Source organism: Euprymna scolopes, chromosome 10 (assembly GCF_053919585.1).
Source record: "Euprymna scolopes isolate OS-2025 chromosome 10, ASM5391958v1, whole genome shotgun sequence".
NCBI lineage: Eukaryota > Metazoa > Mollusca > Cephalopoda > Sepiida > Sepiolidae > Euprymna > Euprymna scolopes.
Genome location: NC_136491.1, coordinates 67,547,283 through 67,570,108, shown reverse-complemented (window position 1 = coordinate 67,570,108; position 22,826 = coordinate 67,547,283). Strand labels below are relative to the sequence as shown.

General features: G+C 31.7%; 1 protein-coding gene across 3 annotated transcripts in view; it reads right to left on the bottom strand.

Moving 5' to 3' along the window:
• The window catches only part of LOC145286045 (phosphatidylinositol polyphosphate 5-phosphatase type IV-like), a 56,184-nt gene extending 35,179 nt beyond the window's left edge, over positions 1-21,005 (bottom strand). The window contains exons 1-6 of one of the 3 annotated variants that reach the window (XM_080134677.1): positions 20,429-21,005; positions 15,886-16,882; positions 13,869-13,992; positions 9,642-9,742; positions 7,246-7,370; positions 3,738-3,857 (exon numbers count right to left, since the gene is read on the bottom strand). In XM_080134677.1, coding sequence (XP_079990803.1) covers positions 3,738-3,857; positions 7,246-7,370; positions 9,642-9,742; positions 13,869-13,992; positions 15,886-16,760 — 1,345 coding nt within the window. In that variant the 5' untranslated portion in view covers positions 16,761-16,882; positions 20,429-21,005. Of the gene's footprint in view, positions 1-3,737; positions 3,858-7,245; positions 7,371-9,641; positions 9,743-13,868; positions 13,993-15,885; positions 16,883-20,334 lie in introns of all 3 variants that reach the window. The other 2 variants (XM_080134676.1, XM_080134675.1) reach the window with 2 other exon arrangements.
• Between the last annotated feature and the right edge of the window lie 1,821 nt (positions 21,006-22,826).

Sequence of the window (22,826 nt, the reverse complement as noted above, 5' to 3'; positions counted from 1 at the left end):
GGAGCGAGAGACTAGTAGCCGATGCACCAGCCCAAATATGACAGCAATACTCCATACATGGGCGAATGGTTGCCTTATAGAGGTACAGGATACTTTCAGGTGTTAGTAGTTTTCTAGCACGGTAGAGAGAGCCCACCTTCCTTGCAGCGGCCCTGGCAATGCCCTCAATGTAATTGTTCCAACTCATGTTTCCTGTAAACGTTAGGCCAAGGAGCTTGAAAGACGTACTCTCAGATAAAGAGTCATTGGCCATTGCTATAGGTGGTAGAGAAGGTTTCTTTTAATTATTGAATGAAACCAGTTTAGTCTTGGCGGCATTGAATGTGACCATCCATTTTTGTCCCCATTCCACTACTAATTGGAGGTCATCTTCTAGTGTTTCTGCCATTACTTTAGATATATGTTCATTTGTTTTCCTGTCGTGCCTGCTATAGAGCGTGGTGTCATCAGCATATATACCCATCTCAGAGGCAATTTTGTCGGGGAGGTCATAAGGATTTGAGACATAAGTTTCATTATATCTTGATAAGGAAATATAAAGTCATGCAAAAGTGTTCTGTTTGGGGGAATTAATTTTATCCCTTCAGGGATGGATATTCTTTGAGTAAAACTATAATCTTGTTTGTGTCTGTGTTTACTTTAGACTTTTACTATTAATCAAATATTTATTAAAAAATAAACTAATAGAACAGTACAATGATTTTTTTTTATATTGTAAATATCAATAATTTCTTATATAAATTCTACATAGGCTTTTTATTCATTTCAGCTGAACTTTTAATGGTAATTTCAAGAAATATCATTATCTATATTAATAAAACAATATGATATGATATTATGTGTCTGAGTATTATAATAAGGTTCAAATATAAAATAGTAAACTACAAAATGTAATTAGAATAATGAACCAAATTGGATGCAATAATTAATTGGATTAATAAATTAAATGCGATGATTTTTATTTTTATTTCGGACTATTAGTCTCATCTTATCTTTTTATTGGTGCACAACGTTTCGGCCAACTTCCTCTGGCCTTCGTCAGGTGGTAACCGCGACGGATAGGAACTTCGAATCTCCTAACTGCATTCTCAGCCATCACTGCCATCCGTAGTTGTTGTCGTCTCACCACATTTTTGACCAATTACCTCTGGCACGCTTTTGGGTGGGATTGAAACCGCTATCTTCACACAATGTTCATCCGGAACCGTAGAGATTCAACGTCTCTATCAACTGCGCCACGGGCCCCGAAGGGCGATCAAGGTTGGATTCTTTGATCTTATAAATCCACATTTATTTATTATCTGATCTTCCATAGTCGGGTCCGTACCGATTGGTATATATATATATTATTCCTTATTGGAATTTTTTTTTTATTGTTGAGATGAGCATTGTATGTTGATTTTTTTTTTTTTTTTTTTTTTCCGGATGAACATTGTCTGAAGATAGCGGTTTCAATCCCACCCAAAAGCGTGCCAGAGGTAATTGGTCAAAAATGTGGTGAGACGACAACAACTACGGATGGCAGTGATGGCTGAGAATGCAGTTAGGAGATTCGAAGTTCCTATCCGTCGCGGTTACCATCTGACGAAGGCCAGAGGAAGTTGGCCGAAACGTTGTGCACCAATAAAAAGATAAGATGAGACTAATAGTCCGAAATAAAAATAAAAATCAACATACAATGCTCATCTCAACAATAAAAAAAAATTCCAATAAGGAATAATATAAATTAAATGCGATCTTATATATAAAATTAAGTTGATCTATTTCTTGGAGTTAGATAATATTGACACATTAATACTTGATTCTGCATAGCCAATTTTATTGGGGGGGGTAATTCATGTCACTAGGTTCTTTAGAATAATACATTGTAATTCACTTGTATTTCTTTCAGAAGTGACTTTTTCCAACTCAGAGTATTTTTCAAACTGAAACAATATTTCTTATCTGCAGTAAAAATGTAAATTGAAATGAATGCCATTTTCCCTTTCAGCAATTCTATTACTAATACATTCTTTTGTTTATTACTAATAAATTATGTATAAACAATATATTATATTTATTCATGTAGAAATTGAGATATAAACAAATAAGAATTCTTATAAAACTTTGAAATTTTGCCCTCATACCATGTCATCTACCAAATACATAACATCTGACAATATTGCTTTTTTTATAACTATTATTAACTTATTACTGTATTAACTCTATCAACCCAACAGATTAATTTTGGGTAAAACATTAACTAAAATAAAAATTCTACTTTTTATATATTTATTTTACCGATTGTGTGACATATGTCCAATCAGTTTAATTACTGATTATATTTCTAATTATTTCTTTAAAAATAAGATAAAAAAGAAAATTCTTACTATTGCAGTAGGCACATTGATAACATTTAAATTACAAAGTGTTTCTTTTTCCTGTTGAAACACCACTCCTATTTCTTTTAAGACATTTCTTTGGGTTTAAAAAAACTGCTTTTAAAATTATGATAACCAACAATTTAAAGTTTTATAGAAATTGTCCATGTTTCTTAAACAACTTTGAGTCATTCTTTTTGTGCCATGAATTTTAAACCATAACAAACAAAGCAACTTTCATTCTTTTCAAAATACACAAAAACAATCATTTCTGATTTCAATTAAACAAACACGTTTTTCCTTTTAGAATTTAAAAACAATAAACAAAACACAACTGTTGATGAGTTGAAATCATTATAAACACTTTTGTTTATGTCTACAACCATATAAATGTTAATATTAAAATTAAAAGACTTTCCTCATAATATTTTTAATATTTATTTTGGAGGGGATTTTTCATAAGACCACCACATCATAAATGTTTTTTATAATTCCAATTTGTCTAGACAAACACTGGACTACAACAGTAGATTAATAAAGATGTCAGAAAACATGTTCATTTTTTATTTTAATTACTGTAAAACCCCGGGATATGGCATTAAAAATTAGTAACAAAATACAGTACAGTATACAATACACATGTATATAATCAAATAACATTATAAAGAACACTGTAAGGCGGGGCAAATATCATAGCCAGGGGCCGGAAAAGCATTGTATTCCACATCATAACCTGAAAAAAACGTATTCTAGGGCCATCGTATCCCGGGGTTCTACTATATTGTATTACGATGCTTCATTATTTGGAGTGTATTTTGGCTGATTGTGACATTATCTTGTTAGTTTATTATTATTGTTATTTAATTTTATTTTAATGTTTGTATCGGCATGTTTTATGCTTCTGGAATCTTAACAAGATACTATTTTTTTCCAACTGTATTCTTCTAAACAATCAGTTACTTATTATATGTAGAAATGATCAAGTATTAAAACGCATTTTCTCTTGATCAGATCTTTTGACATTCAAATAATTGAAAAACTGCTTAGTGATTATATCAGAACGAGGTTTATTTTATGCAAGGTTTACTAAAACAGTAAAAAAATAACATTCAAATGATCAGTGTAGCAATAAAGGTGACAGAATCATGGAAAAACAAAGTGAGAAACGAATGGTTCACGCAATTATTCTTTGCACAAACATATATTAGATTCTAAAATTGTAGGTTATAGCAATTTTTTCATAACTAAATAATATACATTGTCTATAATTTGTGTCTTATAAGCTTTGTCTTTTTGTATGTTGTGTATTGAGATAAAGGTAGTTAGTTCTGGTGGCATTTTGAACTGAAACAATGAAATAAAATCTTGGAAACTTACCTGTGAAGTGAGAATTAATAAACAACATGGAAGTTCCAAAGAAAGAAAAGGCAAGTACAACTGAACCTTTTGTCTTGATCATTGTCATTGCTCGTGTGGCAATGTTGCTTTCTTCAAGATCTATCAATAAAATGAAAGCATTTAGACATCAGGGTATAAACAAATTTCATAACTACACTAATTTGGATGATGACCTGTCAAGTGTCAATCATCTGATATCCCTAGGATTTAAAAATAATGATTGCTTTCTTAGTATGACACAAAAAAGAAAAAATGAAAATTAGGTTTCCCTTTCAGACCTCAGTCATAACTCAGAAAGGCAATGAGGCAATATAAGTAACACTGATTTTGTAGTGAAAATTGAATGTGACTGCAGTCACGGAGGTGGGCTGCATGTGCGAACTCAAAACTTGAGCGATGGGAAACGAGAAGGCGATGAATCAGCAGATTCGAATGCGCATTAATTTGCATAAATGAGATAATATAAGGCTGGGAGTTAAGATGTTTGGGAAAGTCACGCCATTCAGTTCTCGAGAACTGGATGGAACATGGCTAGAGCGGAGAGTGTCGCCGAGAATTGAGTCCAGGTTTTTTTTTTCGATTAGGAGCTATTTCGGCGTTAAATATGGAATCAATGCGGCCAAGATGAAATGGGAAATTTTAAATGATTCGTGTCAAACCTGGGAAATTAAAAGTTGCGTTGAAAATTGAAAAGCGTTGTCAAAGAGAGAATTGAACGTGTTGTGTCAAACTGTGAAGGTTGAAGACATGAAATGAGTCAGACTTTTTTTGTCTTTTTGTTTGTTAATCGTCGTCAAAGGAACGTGGAATTTGGAATGAAATTCGCTTATATTTGTTGGAAAAAAAAAAAAGTCGTCGCTGTTAACAGAACTTAAAATGTGATTTGGACAACTTGTGCATTTAAATTCGTTTTTCACCGAGGAATTTAAAATTTAATTTCATCTTGGCCGCATTGATTCCATTGTGTTAAAATGAAAAAAGTTGTTGTTTTTTTTTTAAACGAAAATGATTTTATAAAAGTACAATTTGATTAGGATTTTATTGTGTTTGAAAAAAGTCATCGTTGTTAAAAGAACTTGAAATGCGATTCAGATAACTTGTATGTATAGAAATCCTATTTCAATGCGGAATTTAAAATGAAATCCTGTTGTGCTGACAAGGGAGAAGGGTGTCGTTTTTAATGGATTTATTTTATAAAAGTACAGTTCTAGTCGGATTGTATTGTTTGAAAAAATGTCATCGCTGTAAAAAGAACTTAAAATGCGGTTCGAATGGCTTGCATGCATTGAATTCGCTTTCCAACGAGGAATTTAAAATGAAGTCCTGTTGTGTTAAAAAGAAAAGGTGTCGTTTTTAAACGACTTTCATTTTTAATGAAAATACAATTCGAGTTAGATTTTATTCTGTTTGAAAAGTCCTCGTTGTTCAAAGAACTTAAAATGTGATTCGGACGACTTGTATGTATAGAAGTCATATTTCAATGCGGAATTTAAAATGAAATCTTGTTGTGCTGACAAGGAAAAATGGTGTCGTTTTTAAATGATAGTTTTATTTTATAAAAGTACAATTCGAATCGGATTTTATTGCATTTGAAAAAAGTCGTCGCTGTTAAAAGAACTTAAAATGCAATTCGAATGACTTGTATACATTGAATTCGCTTTTCAACAAAGAATTTAAAATGCTGTTGTGCTAAAAAAAAAAGAAAAGGTGTCGTTTTTAAATGACTTTCATTTTGAATGAAAATACAATTCGAGTCGGATTTTATTGCATTTGAAAAAAGTCATCGCTGTTAAAAGAACTTAAAATGTGATTTGGACGACTTGTATGTATTTAAAAGTTATTTTTAAATACGGACTTTAACATGAAATCGTATCGTACTGAAAAGGAGAAAAAAGGTGTCTTTTTGAACGATAGTTATTTTGGTGAAAATACAATTAAAGCTGTTTTTGAATGAGAAATTTAAAAATTAATTTCTGTGTTTAGCAGGAGTGTAGAGCACTAGCTGTATCTAGCAAAGACGGATACTATTTCACTACCCAGTTTATGATAATGAGATCAGGGGGGCGTGTAGTGAAAATTGAATGTGACTGCAGTCACGGAGGTGGGCTGCATGTGTGAACTCGAAACCCGAGCGATGGGAGACGAGAAGGTGACGAATCAGCAGGTTCGAATGCGCATTAATTTGCATAAATAAGATAATATAAGGCCGGGAGTTAAGATGTTTGGGAGAGTCGAGCCGTTGAGTTCTCGAGAACCGGATGGAACATGGCTAGAGCAGAGAGTGTCGCCGAGAATCGAGTTGAGGTTTTTTTTTCAATTAAGGATTTGGCATAGGATAAACATTTATTTACAGAAATAAAGAATCAGACATATGCAACAATATGCATAACTGAATTAAAAAGTTTTGGGAAGGATTCAAAATAAACGATACTGTTTTCACATAAGAAACACAGTGAAAAGAGTAAAAGTTTGAAAATACTTGAAATGGCTTTTACATGTTTTGTAAAGATTAGAAAATGTATATCTTTTCTGCTTGTTTTCTATTTGTGAAATATGTTTGTGTGTGGAAATTTCAAAGCAAGAAAATAACTCGGTTACTTTTGGTATGATAATCTTTTTGTATCACAAAACCAATTAATATGTTGTCCTTGCAATATTTCCATGTTATCTTCAGTACATTTAATTCTCCACATAGTTCATAATAAAACTTCTCTCTCAGTCAAATCAAGAATCCAGTGTTGGATGAACAAATTCCCTCTTTCTGCTGGCCACCTCTAACTCGGTGTCAAGGTAAACAAAATCAACCTTTATTGTCATCGATTCATTTTCAAAAATATTTCGGTTCAAACTCCATTAATTATCCGTAAAGTTTTAAAATATTCAGGCACTTGATCGTTTTCACTGCTAATGCATAAATATGATGTTAAGGTAGCAAAACCTCCCATCACAGAGCATATCTGCCTCTCCTGACAGCTATGCTATAAACCAATTTCATGAAGAGTATTATTCTGGAACACAAATTAACATAACAATATTGGTAAAACCTAAATAAAAAGTAAAGTTAAATGACATTTTTTAGAATATGATTGATTTTATTTATTTTAAATTTTGTAATGTCTTAAAACCAGGCTAAAACATATGGGAGGTGATATAATGTGAGTTTTACAGACAGACTTAGATCTGATGACTGGATAGTATAGAGAGATAGTTGTAGAACTGGAGACCTCATTGCTATGGTCACATAAAAAATGGATGGGAGTACTTGAGTTATTAGATGTAGAAGTAAATATGGATTCGAGAGAAATGGGGGATAAATAAAGACCTGACTAAAGATAGGTTAGTTTGGAAGTTAATCTCTAAAAAAACATCTAATATGTGCCAATAGGTAAAACAAATGTTAAACTGATGATGATCTTTAATGCTTAAAAAATCTTTAATACATCTGTGCTCAATTCAAAACAGGATGAAATAATAAGTAAATACTTACTGGAACAGAACCAAATCAAGTCTCGTCTCATAAACACTGCTAAATGCAAAGAGCCAAGAGATGTTGAATGAAACAAAACATAGGAAGGCCCAAGATTCTCTTGTAATGTAATCTCCCATTCTTTTCTAAAAAAATAAATAAATAAATAAACAGGAAAACAAATTCTGAAATGCAAATATCGAAAAAATCACTAAAAAAATGAATGAAAGGGAAAATACTTAAGCAAACAGTTCAATAACATTAGCTTTCCCTACTCAACATTGTCTGGGAGTGTTTTTTTTTCATTTTGTTTTATTTCTTTTGTTTTTAAATATACCATTTTTTTTTTTCTTCCTAAATATGTTTTAAAATATAATTTAAAAAATTTATTTTACTGAGTGTGCTGCTGCCATATCACATGAAAATCACTATTTTAATCATTACCAACAGAATAGATGCCCTGAAACCAAAGCTACCTTTAAAATGGCTTGTAACCACTGTAAATAGGTTATAGAAAATATGAAAAATTCATATGTCCAATCTGTTAAAGCCAGAATTCTTGAACAGAAACTTGATTCTTGCAAGTTTTGGAAAATAACAAACACATTACTAAACAATGTAAGACATCTATTCTAACCATCAATAATGGTTCTGAGATGATCTCAGCATCTGATGAAATAAAAATTACAAATTCTATTCTTTAGAGTTAGGCCCATCAACTTGTGAAATTTCCCCTATACAAGCAAAGCATCTTGTTCAGACAACACTCCAGTCATCGTGTTTAAAATACAGCTATCTTGCTCCTCTAACAAAATTATATAACTATTACTTGAAGGTACTTAAAAATACTGGTGATCAGTCTTCTGCATTTCCGTATAAACCAATCAGTCTCCTATGCATCATGAGTAAGCTGCTTGAATCTGTGATGTCAAGCAATTGTTAAACACCTCAGCAAAAACAATCTGACAAATTGTCAGTGGCTTTGTTTCTAGAGCAATAATGCTGGACATATTAAAGGTCTTTGATAGAGTTTGATACAAAGGTTTGCTTGACAAACTTACTGACAAAATCTTCATAACCATCAAATCCTTTCTCTCACATAAATTTATGAAAGTAATGGAATACACAAGAGTAAATAATTGGGCAGACAAAAGACAATGATTAAAAAATAAACAGCTAAATTTTATATCAGAATGAATACGTAAAAAAAATAAATGTAAACAAAAGTAATGAATGTTATCTCTTTTCAAAGAGATTTCACTCGAAAAACGTTAAACACGTTCACATACTGATCACTAGTCTTTAAAGTCCACTTACTGAATATACACATTTTTTTCTCTTTTGTGATGAATACCTCTTTGTTTGTTTTTTTCTATCATTTCTTCTATCCCATGGTTCCTCAATTCAACATATCAACATAACTACCTACATCTAATTCCTTGCAATTCAAAAGCTTAACTCTGTAAACTTCCTGCCCCAAAACTAAATATTGATATTTTTTTATGGACATCGCTCCAGACAATTTATGAAGCCGCTTAATGTAAAGAGTTAAAAAAAAAAAAAATTGACTGAAAATTCTTCATTCAATCCCAAAGCTTGTTAAGGTAAAATAAATTCTAATATTCTTTCACATGAGGTAATCATGCACCAAATTATTACAGTCTTTCATACTTACGAATAAATATTTGATAAAAAAAAAACAAGAAAAAAAAAACACTGAAACTAGAGCTAACAGTCAGCTGCTGATTTTTTCTATTATATTTAAGTAGTTGCAAAAGTTTGCGTGTGAATTAAAAAGGTAATTAGGAGGAGAGGTGTGTTCAAAAACATGAGAAAGGACAAAAAAAAAAAAAAAAAATAGATGTTACACACATTTTTCTAAACTATTCTATTGTTTTCTCTGAAAACCCGGGCAAATCCAGGTAGTCACAATAATAAAATAAATACGAATTGAATCCATAGACTTATCCTTTTTTTCTCACAATAACAAAATCAATAATTTGTACTAAAAGGATATATGTATATAATTATGCCACACCCAATTTTGCTCTTCAAAAGAGCTTTAATAGTCCAACTAGAATTTGGAATGTTAATTGGTTCTTCTGATTGAGTTGATAGATATTCATATTTAGGAGCATTTAATTAGATACAAAAACCCTTCTGAAAGGGTTGATACATATTCATGAGCATGCAATTAGACACATAAACCCTTCTAAAGGGTAATACATATTCATATTTGGGAATATGTAATTAAGTAATTAAGCACACACAGGAACCCTTTGAAAGGGACTCATATTTAGATGTAATACAGAAATAATTTTCTTAATAGAAAAAAAAAAATTCTGAAAAATATACAATTCATTTATATCATGTTTTATTCTTTTTTAAAATTATTTTATTAGTTTAAATTCACTTACTTTTGCATGGAATTTTCCTGAGTGCCAATTGCATAAATGTCTTGTACGTGTTCACACGTCTCTGGTAAGATAAAGTCGACAATTTGTTGTGAAATCATGTCCTGATGAATAAAGAAGGTTACCATTTGTGCTAAATAACCTTTTCATATCATTTATAAAAGATAAAATAAGATTTGAAGATGGAAACTTATAGAAATATTCTTTGATATTTTAATATCAAATAAAAATGTGATTGAATATTTGACAAACAAAAATATATAATCACAATAAAATTCAATAAAAAAAAATCTTAGAGATAAAACATTAAATTCAGATATCAACACTAATTTTTTAAGAAAATATATTTGCAAAAAATTACAAATTATAATTATTATAACAATAAACTTTCATACATATAGATAGTTGTTCAAAGAGAGCGCTCTCTTAAATCAGAGATCCTTAACCTGCAGTCAATGGATAGGTTTCAGGGTATTTGTGAAGGTGAAATTAAAAACTAACATATTCACTATATTTCGGAACAATATGAAGTTATATGTCTTTTAATATATAATAGACATTACATCATTTGTCTGCCATGAGTTACTATTTTCAATGTACATATTTTAATTCGAGAATTAGAAACAACAACAATCTTCTCATTGAAATTATCTTTTGAGCAAAATTAAAATTTTTGCTTTGCTTAATTGGCACAAGATGATCTTATTTGAGATTTCCTTAGTGCGGCTACCAACTTCTGCATAAAAAAACAGCATTCTTTGATTCATACTATATGCCATATACAACATGAGAGAATAAACTGTGAATAAAATTAAGTTCATGTGCGTGTCTCAATCGTGGAACCTCAAAACTTTAAATATTGTAAAAATTGAATTTAACTTGAAAATACTATTAAAAAAGCACAGTAACATAGATGCATAAGCACCTTTTAATCATATAAAATCAATCAAATGTATTGGCAAAACACAGTAAAGTGCAACAAGCCATGTAAAAAGACAGAAGATGTGTACATTTAAATACTGCTTGAATGTTTTATCAAAATCAACTTTAAACTTTGATATGGTAGGCATCATCACTACCTCCTTTGCTTGGTTATTCCATTATCTCTTCTGATGAGGCCATGATGAAAAGAGATTAAAAAAACCTTCTCTAAGTAGATTAACCAATGAGAAGAGAACTCATTTATACAAAAAAAAAGCAAAAAAAAAAAAAAAAAACGTAATCAAACTGAATAAAGCTAAACTTGATGCTAATTATGAATCTTTTTATAAAGTTATTAATAATAGATTTAAATATAGATTTGATTGTTTGATTTGACTTCAGATATTTTTTTTTATCACATTTTCACCCCAAACAAGCCATATTACCACTTCGTTGTAGGGGGTTACTACCAGGGACATGGGTATCAGGGGTACTGTGTAGGGAGTTGGGCAGGAAGATGTCGGTTCACGTTGCACTTGAACTTCTGCATGTCAGTACAGTTGGGGAACCAGGACCCGGCAGGGAATTCCAAAGTCGAGCTATCCTGGGGAAGAAACTACTGGAGTAGAATGCTCTCTTGCATCTAGGGATCTCTACTGTGAAGGGGTGGGATTTAGCTGCTTGTCGGGTTTGTCAAGGTATTTACGTTGAGGGGCACAAGTGCTTGCAGTTCGTCAGAGCATTCACCGTTAAAGTACTTGTAGAAAAGGCAGAGGGATGCAACATTTCGTCGATGGGACAGGGACTGAAGTTTAGATGACAGTTCAGGACCTATCAGATTGGCGACTCTCTTTTGAACCTTGTCTAGAAGCGAGAGACTAGTGGTAGATGCACCAGCCCAAATATGACAACAATACTCCATATATGGGCGAATGGTGGCCTTATAGAGGTATAGGATACTTTCGGGCGTTAGTATCTTTCTAGCACGGTAGAGAGAACCTACCTTCTTCGCAGCGGTCCTGGCGATACTCTCAATGTAATTGTTCCAACTCATGTTTCCTGAGAGCATTAGGCCGAGGAGTTTAAAGGATGTACTTTCAGATAAAGAGTCAGTGGCCATTGCTATTGGTGGTAGAGAAGGTTTCTTGTAATTATTGAAGGAAACGAATTTAGTCTTGGCAGCATTGAATGTGACCATCCATTTATGTCCCCATTCCACTACAGATCGGAGGTCATCCTCTAGTGCATCTGCCATTTCTTTAGATATGTGTTCATTTGTTTTCCTGTCGAGTCTGTTATAGAGTGTAGTGTCGTCAGCATATATACCCATCTCACAGGCAATTTTGTCAGGGAGATCATTTATGAATATTAAGAATAACAGAGGATTTGTGTCTCTTGCGTTGTTTCTAAATGACAGTTGGGAAGAATTTGTAAGCAAGGAGGAACAGCATTCTGTATCTGGATAACAAGATTTGAATTCATCTCAAAATGTATTGGTGAGTATATGCATCGGGAATTAAGCCTCCATGAATAGATTGTATTATTGGATGTTGATAAACAGATGAATTGAGAGAGAAGTAATAGTGAAAACAAAATGAACAAACTTTCTCTCTCACATTATATAAAAGCGATTTTTGGGAAGCTGAAAGATATCTATATTACGACCTATGTATTTATCAAATTATTATATTATCTGTTGTATTAAAACAGAGTTGATATTGTTAAGGCCTTTTTCCTATATATTTTAATCACTCAAAATACATATTAAAATATTCCTTAGTTTTATAATTGAACTATATTAAAAAAAAAAATTTTTTTTAATCAGCCATATTTTGCAATTTACTCACTAAGTCACATGTCTTTTACTTTGGTTCTATCACTCTTAACCTTTCTCTCTGTATGTTAATGAATCCGTTCCTCTTATTTCATACAGTCTCTATTACTCTCACTTCCATCTCTCTCCTGCTTTCTCTTTCCCTCTTGAAAACGAGACAAACTTCATTGGTAGAGTTGTACACAAAAGTTAAAAGTTGGAGTTTAAATATTTCAAGTCTGAAGAGTTTAACACTTTCATGGTTAGATCAAGAAGTTCAGTAGACAAAAATGTACCCCTAACTTGACTTCTTTATCGGAATTCTCAGAATACAGTCTATAATCACCAGCCAGTATTTTGTTAACATAAATCACCAGAGAAATGGTCCGACTGCCTGTTATGTTTGTTGCATTTGTATATTGATACTGATCATCAACTTGCAAGACGTAACATGGCCAAACATGCTAACAATATAGAAGTTGTGATGGAGGAGTTAAAAACAAAATGTTCTTCTATTTCATTGTTAAGAACGAATCTATTTTTACATAAATCTCTGTTATAGTCAAGCACTTTTTTTGTGCTACCCAGACATACGGTTAGTGTAGGAGAAAAAGGTTTGACCAAACACTATTATTCCATATTGCTAACAAATGACATGAAATGCTGCACTCAAGATTTGAAAGGTTTCATTTTTATTTCATTTACGAAATAAACAAAGAAAACAATGTTTATGTTTAGTTAAGTATATTTACATATTTCTTTGTATAGGATTCACTCCCAGATTAATTAATCAATTATTATGAGGTTAAAAACGAGGTGGAATCCTTTCTTCAAAATTCAGATACCTCTGATCTTTTTAAAAATTTTAACAATAGGTATTAAACATCAATCAATATTTTTAGTATTTCAATTTTGTTGGAGTATGTCAAAGGGTTTTTAGGAGGCATAATAAAAGAAAATTCAAATATTTCAGATTTGCATTAAATTTGATCCATACTCAGTAGAGAATCAATTAAGCAAGATTCCCTAAATTTGAATTTCTTAAGACCTCTTTTGTTTTTGCTGTTTTTTACGATGTGTTTAGTGTTTGTGTTTATTTTTAATTCATGCTGATCCCTGAGAAGGAAAACCATTTATTTTTTTTCTGTGAATCTAGAGATTCAGTGTATATTGCACAGATTTGTACATGGCAGAGACATCACACATTTAGATGACTCAAACCTGTGGTATATTACAATACACACACATACATATATAAATAAATAAATAAACATTAAGAACAGTCTACGCAAATCAACCAGATCATAACTTTACAGTGCCGTCATGAGGTGTTAACATCAAATAATCAATCCGTGCAGATTGTTTATAATGTTTATGTAGTTTTATTTATAAAAGCTTTACTTTGTAGTGAGGACTTTAAAAATAAATATTGGTTTTAAGTTCATTTTTGATTATAAGTTTATTCTTTAAAAAAAACCAAAAACATGATTACTGACCTTGCATCCCTCCATATTCCAAGTTCCTGCAAAAATCTTTACTTTTCGATCAGGGAAATATCGTTGAAGTTCTTCACTGCCCAGCAGAGAAATACCTGAATTAATGTTACCAAATAGGTAACTCCTGGTATTCAAAAATAAAATTATTATTTTATTATTATGGTGTCACAGTATTTTATCATTAATAATAATTGAAGATGACTTTCAATAAAATATATTTACCTATGTATACAACTAACATATAATGTGAAAATAAAGAATGATAGTTAACAACAAAAAAATGGAAAAGTAAATCAAAATTTAATTTAAAAAAATAATAATAATACAAGAATCTTTTATATTTTTTACATCAAAATTTTATTATTTTTATTCACCTTTACGTCTTCAATATTATTGCAAACTTTTAGTTCCTGCCTGTTCTTTCATTATTTATTACTCATACTCTTAGAGTTTTGGAGATAGATCTTCATAACCATATTTTGAAACTTGGATAAGTATATTTCATTTTGATCAATAACATTGTGAGGTCTTTTTTATGCTGGACATTCACAAAAAGGAAATACAAGTTTTAGAAATGAAAAAAATAAGAATAAAAATAGTGATATGAGGGTTCAGAATTTAGAGTATAAGTACACAGGAGCTTTCAATCATTCCTGAGAAATACCAGGTGTGTCTTCAGGGAGTTAAATATTATAAATTTCCCAACAATTATTTCAATCAATATGACTTTACTTACATCGTTTTTCATATATAATTAACACAGACTTGAACACCTTCTCAAAAATTGATCATACATAAAATCAAAAAGGTAATATAACCTTCAACGGACTTTATGCAAAAGGACGACACAGGTTTCCTTATTAAATCCCAAGCAACACCGGGTCTTCCTGCTCATAGTTGATGAAAAGAAAAGCTATATTTGAATAGTAAAAAGTTGTTGCACTTATTGTCATCCTTAATCGTTATCAATTTTTCAAACATTTTGTTGGAATAATAAAGAAATAAAAAAATCTTTTTATTTATAACCATATCTGTAATAAATGAAACAAACACTTAACTAAACAAAAAATTTGCTTGATGAACAATATTTTATTTTTGTGTTTTTAAATTTCCAAAAGCAAAGGGTCTATTAAACTAAAAGCTGATTTAAAAAAAAACAAAATGAAATATTAAGCTACATGGAATTCACTTTTAAAATGATTAATTTAAACATGCATTTGATGCTTTAAAAAAATTTGGCAACATCAATCATTAGGGTGGAAAGTCATAAAAAATATAACACCTCCACAAAAATAGATCATCTTCAAAATTTCAAGTCTGTAATTTTTTAAGAGAAAGATTATCTCTTAGTGCTACTAATACTGAAAGTATTATCAAAATTCAGATTTGAAAAAATTGCATTTTTACACCATTAGAGCAGGTGCTTGTTTTTCTTCAGCCAATTGAAATGAATAAATTCAATTTAAAATGATATTTGTGTAAACTTTAATAATCACCAAAAAAAAAAAAATACAATTTATTTTCTCTTGTTTTTTTTGGATAATTTTAAAATCAAAAAATTTTTATATATTTTAATTAGTTAATCACATTTCTTCTGCCTTATTTTCAGTAAAGAAAATTTTGAATAAATATTGTTATCTCTTGTGTTATCATTAAAATGTTAAAATCATTTAAAATATTGGATGACATTTTGAAACGAATGAATGAACGTCTTTCTAAAAAGTATGGCCTCAAATCTTAATAGTGTAATCAATAAATATACTTTGAAAACAAAAAATAAATACGTCTCTTTTTTTTTTTTTTACATTTTATCATTTTCAAAAATTTTGACATTTTTAGCATTCGACTTCTATTAGCATTCGACTTCTAAATATATATGTCTTTTTATTAAGTATGTTTTTTAGCTAACAAAGAATTTTTTATGAGTTTTTTTGGATTGTATTTATTTTAGTCATGAAATGGATAAAGATGATGATGAGAATGTAGAAATAAAGCAAAAAGGAAGATGCTGCCTTACCGAGATCGGGCTTCTTTGGTTGTAATTGCAGGGAGAGCACTAGCAGAAGAAAACGTGCATGAGCCGCGTGAGAATGTCTCCAGACTGCCACCATTAAGACGGCGAGTATTGAACAAGGGTTCTGATTTGTAAGAAGTCTGTTGAGTTTTCCATGAAAGGTTCTGATTAAAAGGTGGCAGAGAAATGGGTGATGTAATTGGACACAGGGGAGGTAAGGTCGATGTAGGAAGTGACTTTATGGAAAGTGTGCTGCCCTGACGATCAATTAAGCAAAGAGCTGAATTATCAGAGTCACAATGGTAATTGAACAAGTCAGAGGAAGATGCATGTTCAACATGACTATTTTTTCTTAATGATTTGCTCTCCTTGGTCACATTTTGAAATCGGTGAAGGCTATTATCAGAGTTGGATCGCCAGAGAAATCTAGGCTCAGTAGAATCAATATCCATTTTAGTCAATATCTCTCTGCTGGCTTTTTTACCACCAACTATCTTCTTCGGGGATTGTTCAATAGTTTTGGATGCCAAAACTGCAGATATGTCTTGCTTACTAAATTGATTTGTTGAATTGTTTAAACAAAATGTTGTTGCATTTTGTAAATTAGATTCTGATTCTGCTTTGAGAGAAAGTGGCTCAAGGTTTACATTAGATGAAAGGGCATTCTTCTTATCTCTTCTTGATAATAGTTTATTGGTGTTGGTCTTTTTCAGTCGAGCTATAGAACCTGAGAAAGTTGCCACATCTTTTGAATCATTAACACTATTTATATCAGGTAATGAATCTCTCTGATTCTGTTCTGTAGGTTTGTTCTGGAATACTTTCCCCCTAGGCTGGGCGCCATCTATAAAGTAGTGAGGTGAGACAGACATATCCATGCACAAGCAGACTTCTCATTAATCACTTCAGAACGTCATACTGCTTTTACAAATTGAAAAACAAAAGCATAACAAGTAGATACTCCTTACAAGGGATCTTCATTGGAATCTTGGTTAAGTAGCTGAAAAAAAAAAAAAAAAAAAAAAAATAGAATTCAAAACCAGGAAAGTTTAAAAAACTAAATGGTAACTTTATGCATTGGTTTTTGTTAGTCTTTGTAGTTGAAAGTAAAGAAAGGTTTGAAATTAAGATGAAGCAAAGATTAAAAAAAAATGTAAAAATCCTAAAAAAATGTTCAGCATGAGCAATATTTTGAATGACATCTCCAGAGAGAAACATCATAAATTAAGATTACAGTTTTGGAAAATTCCTTTGTTCAGTTTGTGAAAAGAAAGTGCAAAACAATTTTGGTGCTAATGCACTTACTGATCCGCGCTATTTTTTGAATCGTATTTCCACATTTAATTACAGTTTTATTATGTTTTTTTATTCAATTGTAAGGTTAAAGTACAGAATAGGTACAAAACACCCTCCCCTCCCCATGTTAAGAATGGCTTTTTAAATAATAACGTTATTACTTCAGCATGGATCAATAAGTGCATGAGTACCACAACTTTTTGTGATACTTATAAGCATTGGGTGTACAAGAAATGCAGTGGAATCAGGGTTGAGAGATGATAAGTCATATGTGTGCAAGAAATGTAAGACAATGGTTATGGATGAGAACTCAAATGTGGAGAAAGTATGGCGAAACTATTGAGGTTGTTCATAAGTTTTATTACTTTGGTTATATCATTGGATTGTGATCGCACAAGTTAGGACTGGATAGATAAGTTGAGGGAAATTCTGCCTTTACTAACCAGTAGGGCAGTATGAATGTCGATCAAAGAATCTATTAGGTATATGTACACAGTGTCAAGATGTATGGAAGTGAAATCTAGCCAGTAAAGGTTGAGGACATGTGTTGCATGAATAGAAATGATATGAGAATATGATATGATAAAATGTATAATGTAAGTCTTAGACTGGTTTAGATCTGATAATTTCAGAGGAAGATTAAAATTATTCATTGATAAGACATTGATTTCAAATTTGAAGACAATGAAAATGTGCTACCTCAAACCTGCACTTCCCTACAAGAAAGAACTTAGTGGCCCTAAAAAAATGAAGTTTAGACCTGCATTTCGTTTTAAAATACAGGGTGGAATGATAAAATTATCACCCTAGAAAAGACATGATTCCATTTCCGTTTGATGAAAACTGGTTTTCTTTTTTTTGTTACAGACTATCTACTAGTTGGCCAGTTGTGTACAAATCCCAAGAGCCTTCTATCATGTCTGAAAGTGATACAATATTTAATGAGCGAGATAAAAGATGCACTGCTATACAACTCATGCTCTCTACCGATCAAAGTTATGACAATAGGATGATTGCCAGTTCTCTCAAAATGCAAATCCAAATGGTTTAACACTTGAGGGCATAGTTCAATGAAGTTTCCAGCCACGGTTATGATCTTTGGTGTGGTTTCAAGTGAGGGCCACATCATATTTACGAAGTTGGCTTAAAAGTCAACACCAAAGTGTACCTGGATGTGCTGAAGAGTGTGGTGATCACTTCGTGCAATCAGGTGGCCGCAGGACTCGGTGCCTGCCCACAACTTCAAAGAGATCGAGGCTGGACTTCAGAAGGAGTGCTACGACTTTGTATCCTTCTTTCACTGCCCCACCCTCAACCTGAACCTGCTGGTCATATGTCAAGAACATCACCAAAGCCAGCCTGATCGCTGCCGTCTGCCAAGCTCCCCCTGGCACTTGTAGAAAAGGCAAGCTCACAGTTTTGGACACATGTCGAGGCAGTGATTGAGACTACACAGCTCTACTACATAAGAAAGTTACCTGAATTGATTTTTTCAATAAAAGTTTAAAAATAAAACTTTAGTATTTAGGGTGACAAATTTATTGTTCCACCCTGTAAACAAACTTATTACTCATGAGTTTTCCTAGTTTTTGTTTTTGGAGTGGGTACAAGTTAAAATAATCATTTGATCAAAATACTTTTTTTTACATGATAAAAGACTAAGAAATGTAATTATCCTCTTTAAGTTGATTTCTTTTCAGTATAAAAAATTGTCAAAGATGTGTTACGCCTCCCTTCATACACTATTTGGTCTCAAAGTGAGTGATCATTATTGCCTGGTGGTCCAGAAGTAAGTGACCATTCTATGTTAAATTTATATGCAAAAGTGATCCCCAACTCTAAAATGTTTTTTTACCATGTTATTTCTTTCTAATGCCAATCTTTTTCAGGCAGTGTATATGTAATCTTATTTATAAAACCCACTATGCCTGCTTCCATTTTTTTCAAAATGCATCTCCTCCGAGATGCGAGGTCGCAGAGCAGCTAGCTGAGGCAGGTGAAATTATTGTATTTTTTATTGGCCGTTGTTTTTAATCTATAAAAGCGACCTGGTCTGTTAAGAGTTAAAATTGAAAAAAAAAAAAAAAAAAAATTGGAACTTGGCAGGCGTAAATCGACTTAAAATACACAAAAATAGATATTCACATAAAAAAGTATAATCTCATGTTCTTTTTTATGTGTGAATTTGAATTGGCAAAGGTGAAGAAGGACTGCCCGACTGCAGTTTTTACAGTTTATTGGCACTCTGGTAAAATTGTGGTACCAAATTGCTAGGCATTTTTTTTTAATGCTAGGCTACGTGATGCAATGTTCGCCGAAAGGGATACCGTCTTAAGAAAGAAAAAAAATTAATTTAGTGGGTGGGTGGGGGGTTCAATTTCATATATAAATTTAATGGGTGATGCATTCAAGGCATAAGAATAGGCGACACGAAGTCCGCAGCTAACAATGTTAGATAAAAAAATATTTTATTTTTCTAAAATATTTTCATATACGAAAATAGTCGCTCACACTAAGTTCTAAAATGTACATATTTCTTTCCATCAAGTTTTTCAGCGTGTAATTGCCTAAAAAAGGGTAGGGTTAAATTTAACCAAATAATAGAATCGGCGAAATCGCATCTTTAAGAGGGATGATGTATTGATGTACCTATTTATTATTCCTCCCCACGGGACAGAGTTAGACATCAGGGTCGTTTTTTAACGTGGAGAAAAGGTACAAAAATAAAAATTGTCTCAGTCGTGAAGGATTTCTCCTCCACCGAAAGAGAACAAAAAAAATGAAGTGCAGCAACAGATACTACACTTTGATCTTGACCAAGATGTAAATTTATCAAATATAATTTTATATCAACAATCGACTGAAGTGAAACTTATTTCAATACCGATTTGCATTTTTTTAAAAAACAGATTTCAGTATTTAGGACATTAATTTCACGTGTATTTTTTTTCTCACAAAATGTTCGAAACATGAATTTAAAAAAAATGAAGTAACTTTCGAAAGTTTTTTAAATGATTATAAAAAACGAAAACATTCAAAAGCGATGGAAGATTGCTGAAGCAAAAACAAAACTTTTTTTTACTTTTTATAAAAAGTAGAAAAAATGTTGATGTGAAAAAAAAGTGTTTTGTTTTAAGACAAACTTAATGAACTTACAATCTCTTTCCTTAAATTTTTTTTTTTAATATTTTTTTATATTTTAGTTATTTCTGAAATCAATTGAAACTTTTGCGACCTGTTAGACACTTACAGACATAGAAAAGACTAGAGAAGGGCAATGATAACTTTTTTCATCTTTCTTTACTCCCCGTTACTCTGAACTTGTAGTGACGACAGAAACAAACAATTGATAAACATCCGTTTCCAACAACGCTAAAACTGGACGCCATATTTGATTAGAAAACATGCGCAGTTGAAACTTCCGGGATAGAGATATTACGCATGTGTTATTTTTACGGGGCGTGGGGGGGGGGGAGCAGGCACTGTGAAAGTAGGCAAAAATAAAATTTCCTAATTATAGAAGGGTTCGGGACAAGATCAAAGTGTAGTATCTGTTCTTCAGATGCTGCACTTCAATTTCTTGTTCTCTGTTAGTGGAGGAGAAATCCTTCACGACTGAGACAATTTTTATTTTTTTTCCTTTTCTCCACATTAAAAAACGACCCTGGCGTCTAACTCTGTCCTGTGGGGAGGCATTGTAAATAGGAACTATAGAAGGGTTCCCCCCTCTATTGACTAAGGACAAATTAACTTGAGTGTAGCATCAGAACAGATACTACACTGTGATTCTGACCTGTAAGTGTTTTATAGGAACTCCTTACTCTTTTAACTCTCAATGTTTCGTCTGCTAAAATTTTAATCACGTGATTACGGTGCAGCATCAATAAAATAAAAATGGATTTAGCTGAATACGATATTAAAAAATTACTTTATTGGTACTTATGCACTTATGTTACCGGGCTGGCGGGTGTATTGTAACTATTCTGTACTTATACCTAGCAATTTAATAAACAAAAAGATATCGTAAAACTTGAAGGACCGTTTGAATACATTGATTTAAAGGCACTTGCACTTGTACAGTTTAATCAAGACATTAAAAAAATGAAAATATCGAAAAAAGTATCCGTTTGAACTGAGGATCGAGGATCACCGAAAAAAAAATTCACTTAATTTGATCGAGTTTTTTTTTTTTTTTTTTTTTTTTTTTTTTTACAGCGGAAAAACACGTTTTTATGACAGCACGTTGAAAGCAGACATCTTTGAATTTTTAAAATTTTTGTTTGGATTTTTAGAACACGCCACGGGGAGATAACTCCATGTAAAGCGCCGTAACCCCCTCCCCATCTTTAATACTAGCTTTTCTTCCTAAAAAATCGAACCTTTTGCTCGGTATCATAACAAATTGTTTTTTTGCTGTAAAAAAAAAACTACTTCATGAAATTAAGTGAAAAAATTTTTCAGAGAACTTCATTCCATAACGGATACGTACAATTAAACTTTTTTTTCGATATTTTCATTTTTAATGTCTTGATTAAACTGTACAAGTACCGATTTGTTGTGTTAAAAAAAATCAGTTGCGTTTGTGCTTTATTTCTTCGATTTTGAATAATTTCACAATTATGAATGAATTCGCGTGTACTTTTAAAAAAATTATTTTAATCAGATTATTATCGATTAGACACTAAGCTGAAACGGGAAAAGGGATCGGAAAGGCGATGGAAAGGCAAAGAATTAGTAATTCAGAATTCGGTACTTATGCACTTATGTTACCGGACTGACGCGCAGTGCAGTGGCGTAGCTAGACCTTTTGCCGCCCGAGGCGGTAGTAAAATTTGCCAGGAAAATTCGTCCATGGAAAATTCGTCCATTTTTTGCTAGGTAGGAAAACTGGTCCATTATTATTAACTTAACATTTATTCTGTAGTTGCTTAATATTCATACCTTGCAAAAATTAGTTCTACGGTATCTAATTTTCCTAAATTCAATTAAATTAAAATTAAAATATGAAAAATGATTTTTAATATTTTTTATTCATTTGAGATTTTATCTGTTTTCCTTTTGTTTTAAGTAGATGGTGGGGTTGCCCGGGTGATTTTGTCCGATCCCCCAGCTAGCAATTGTAAAGTTTACAAGGAGTTATAAAAAGTATGCTGCAAAAACAAACGTTTGATACTTTCAAAGTCTTAGCCTCATGAATTGGACAGTAATAAAATTAATGAATTCAAACTTTCGCATCTAATGTTATTTCATCTTTGATGTCGGTGTATATACACCCAAATATCCAACTTTCTTTTCGCACCTATTCGATAAAAATTTATATGAAAGTTCCCCTTTAAGTATGAAATCTTTCTGAGGTCATTTTGTTTTTTTGGTGCTTGGCCGAAGCCTGGGCTTGGCCCTATCCTGTTAGGTCAGCCGGTCACTGAGTATATCTCCAGAAATAATTAATGCTTGCATTTTTTAAACTTAGTGATTGAAATGAATTAAAGCAATTTATTCTCAATTAATGGAAATTTTGAAAACTCCAAACTGTTAAACTATTTATTAAGTAATAATTTACAATTGCGTTTGGAGTTTTCAAAATTTCCATTAATTGAGAATAAATTGCTTTAATTCATTTCAAGATCGGTTTTTAATGTAGAGAAAGT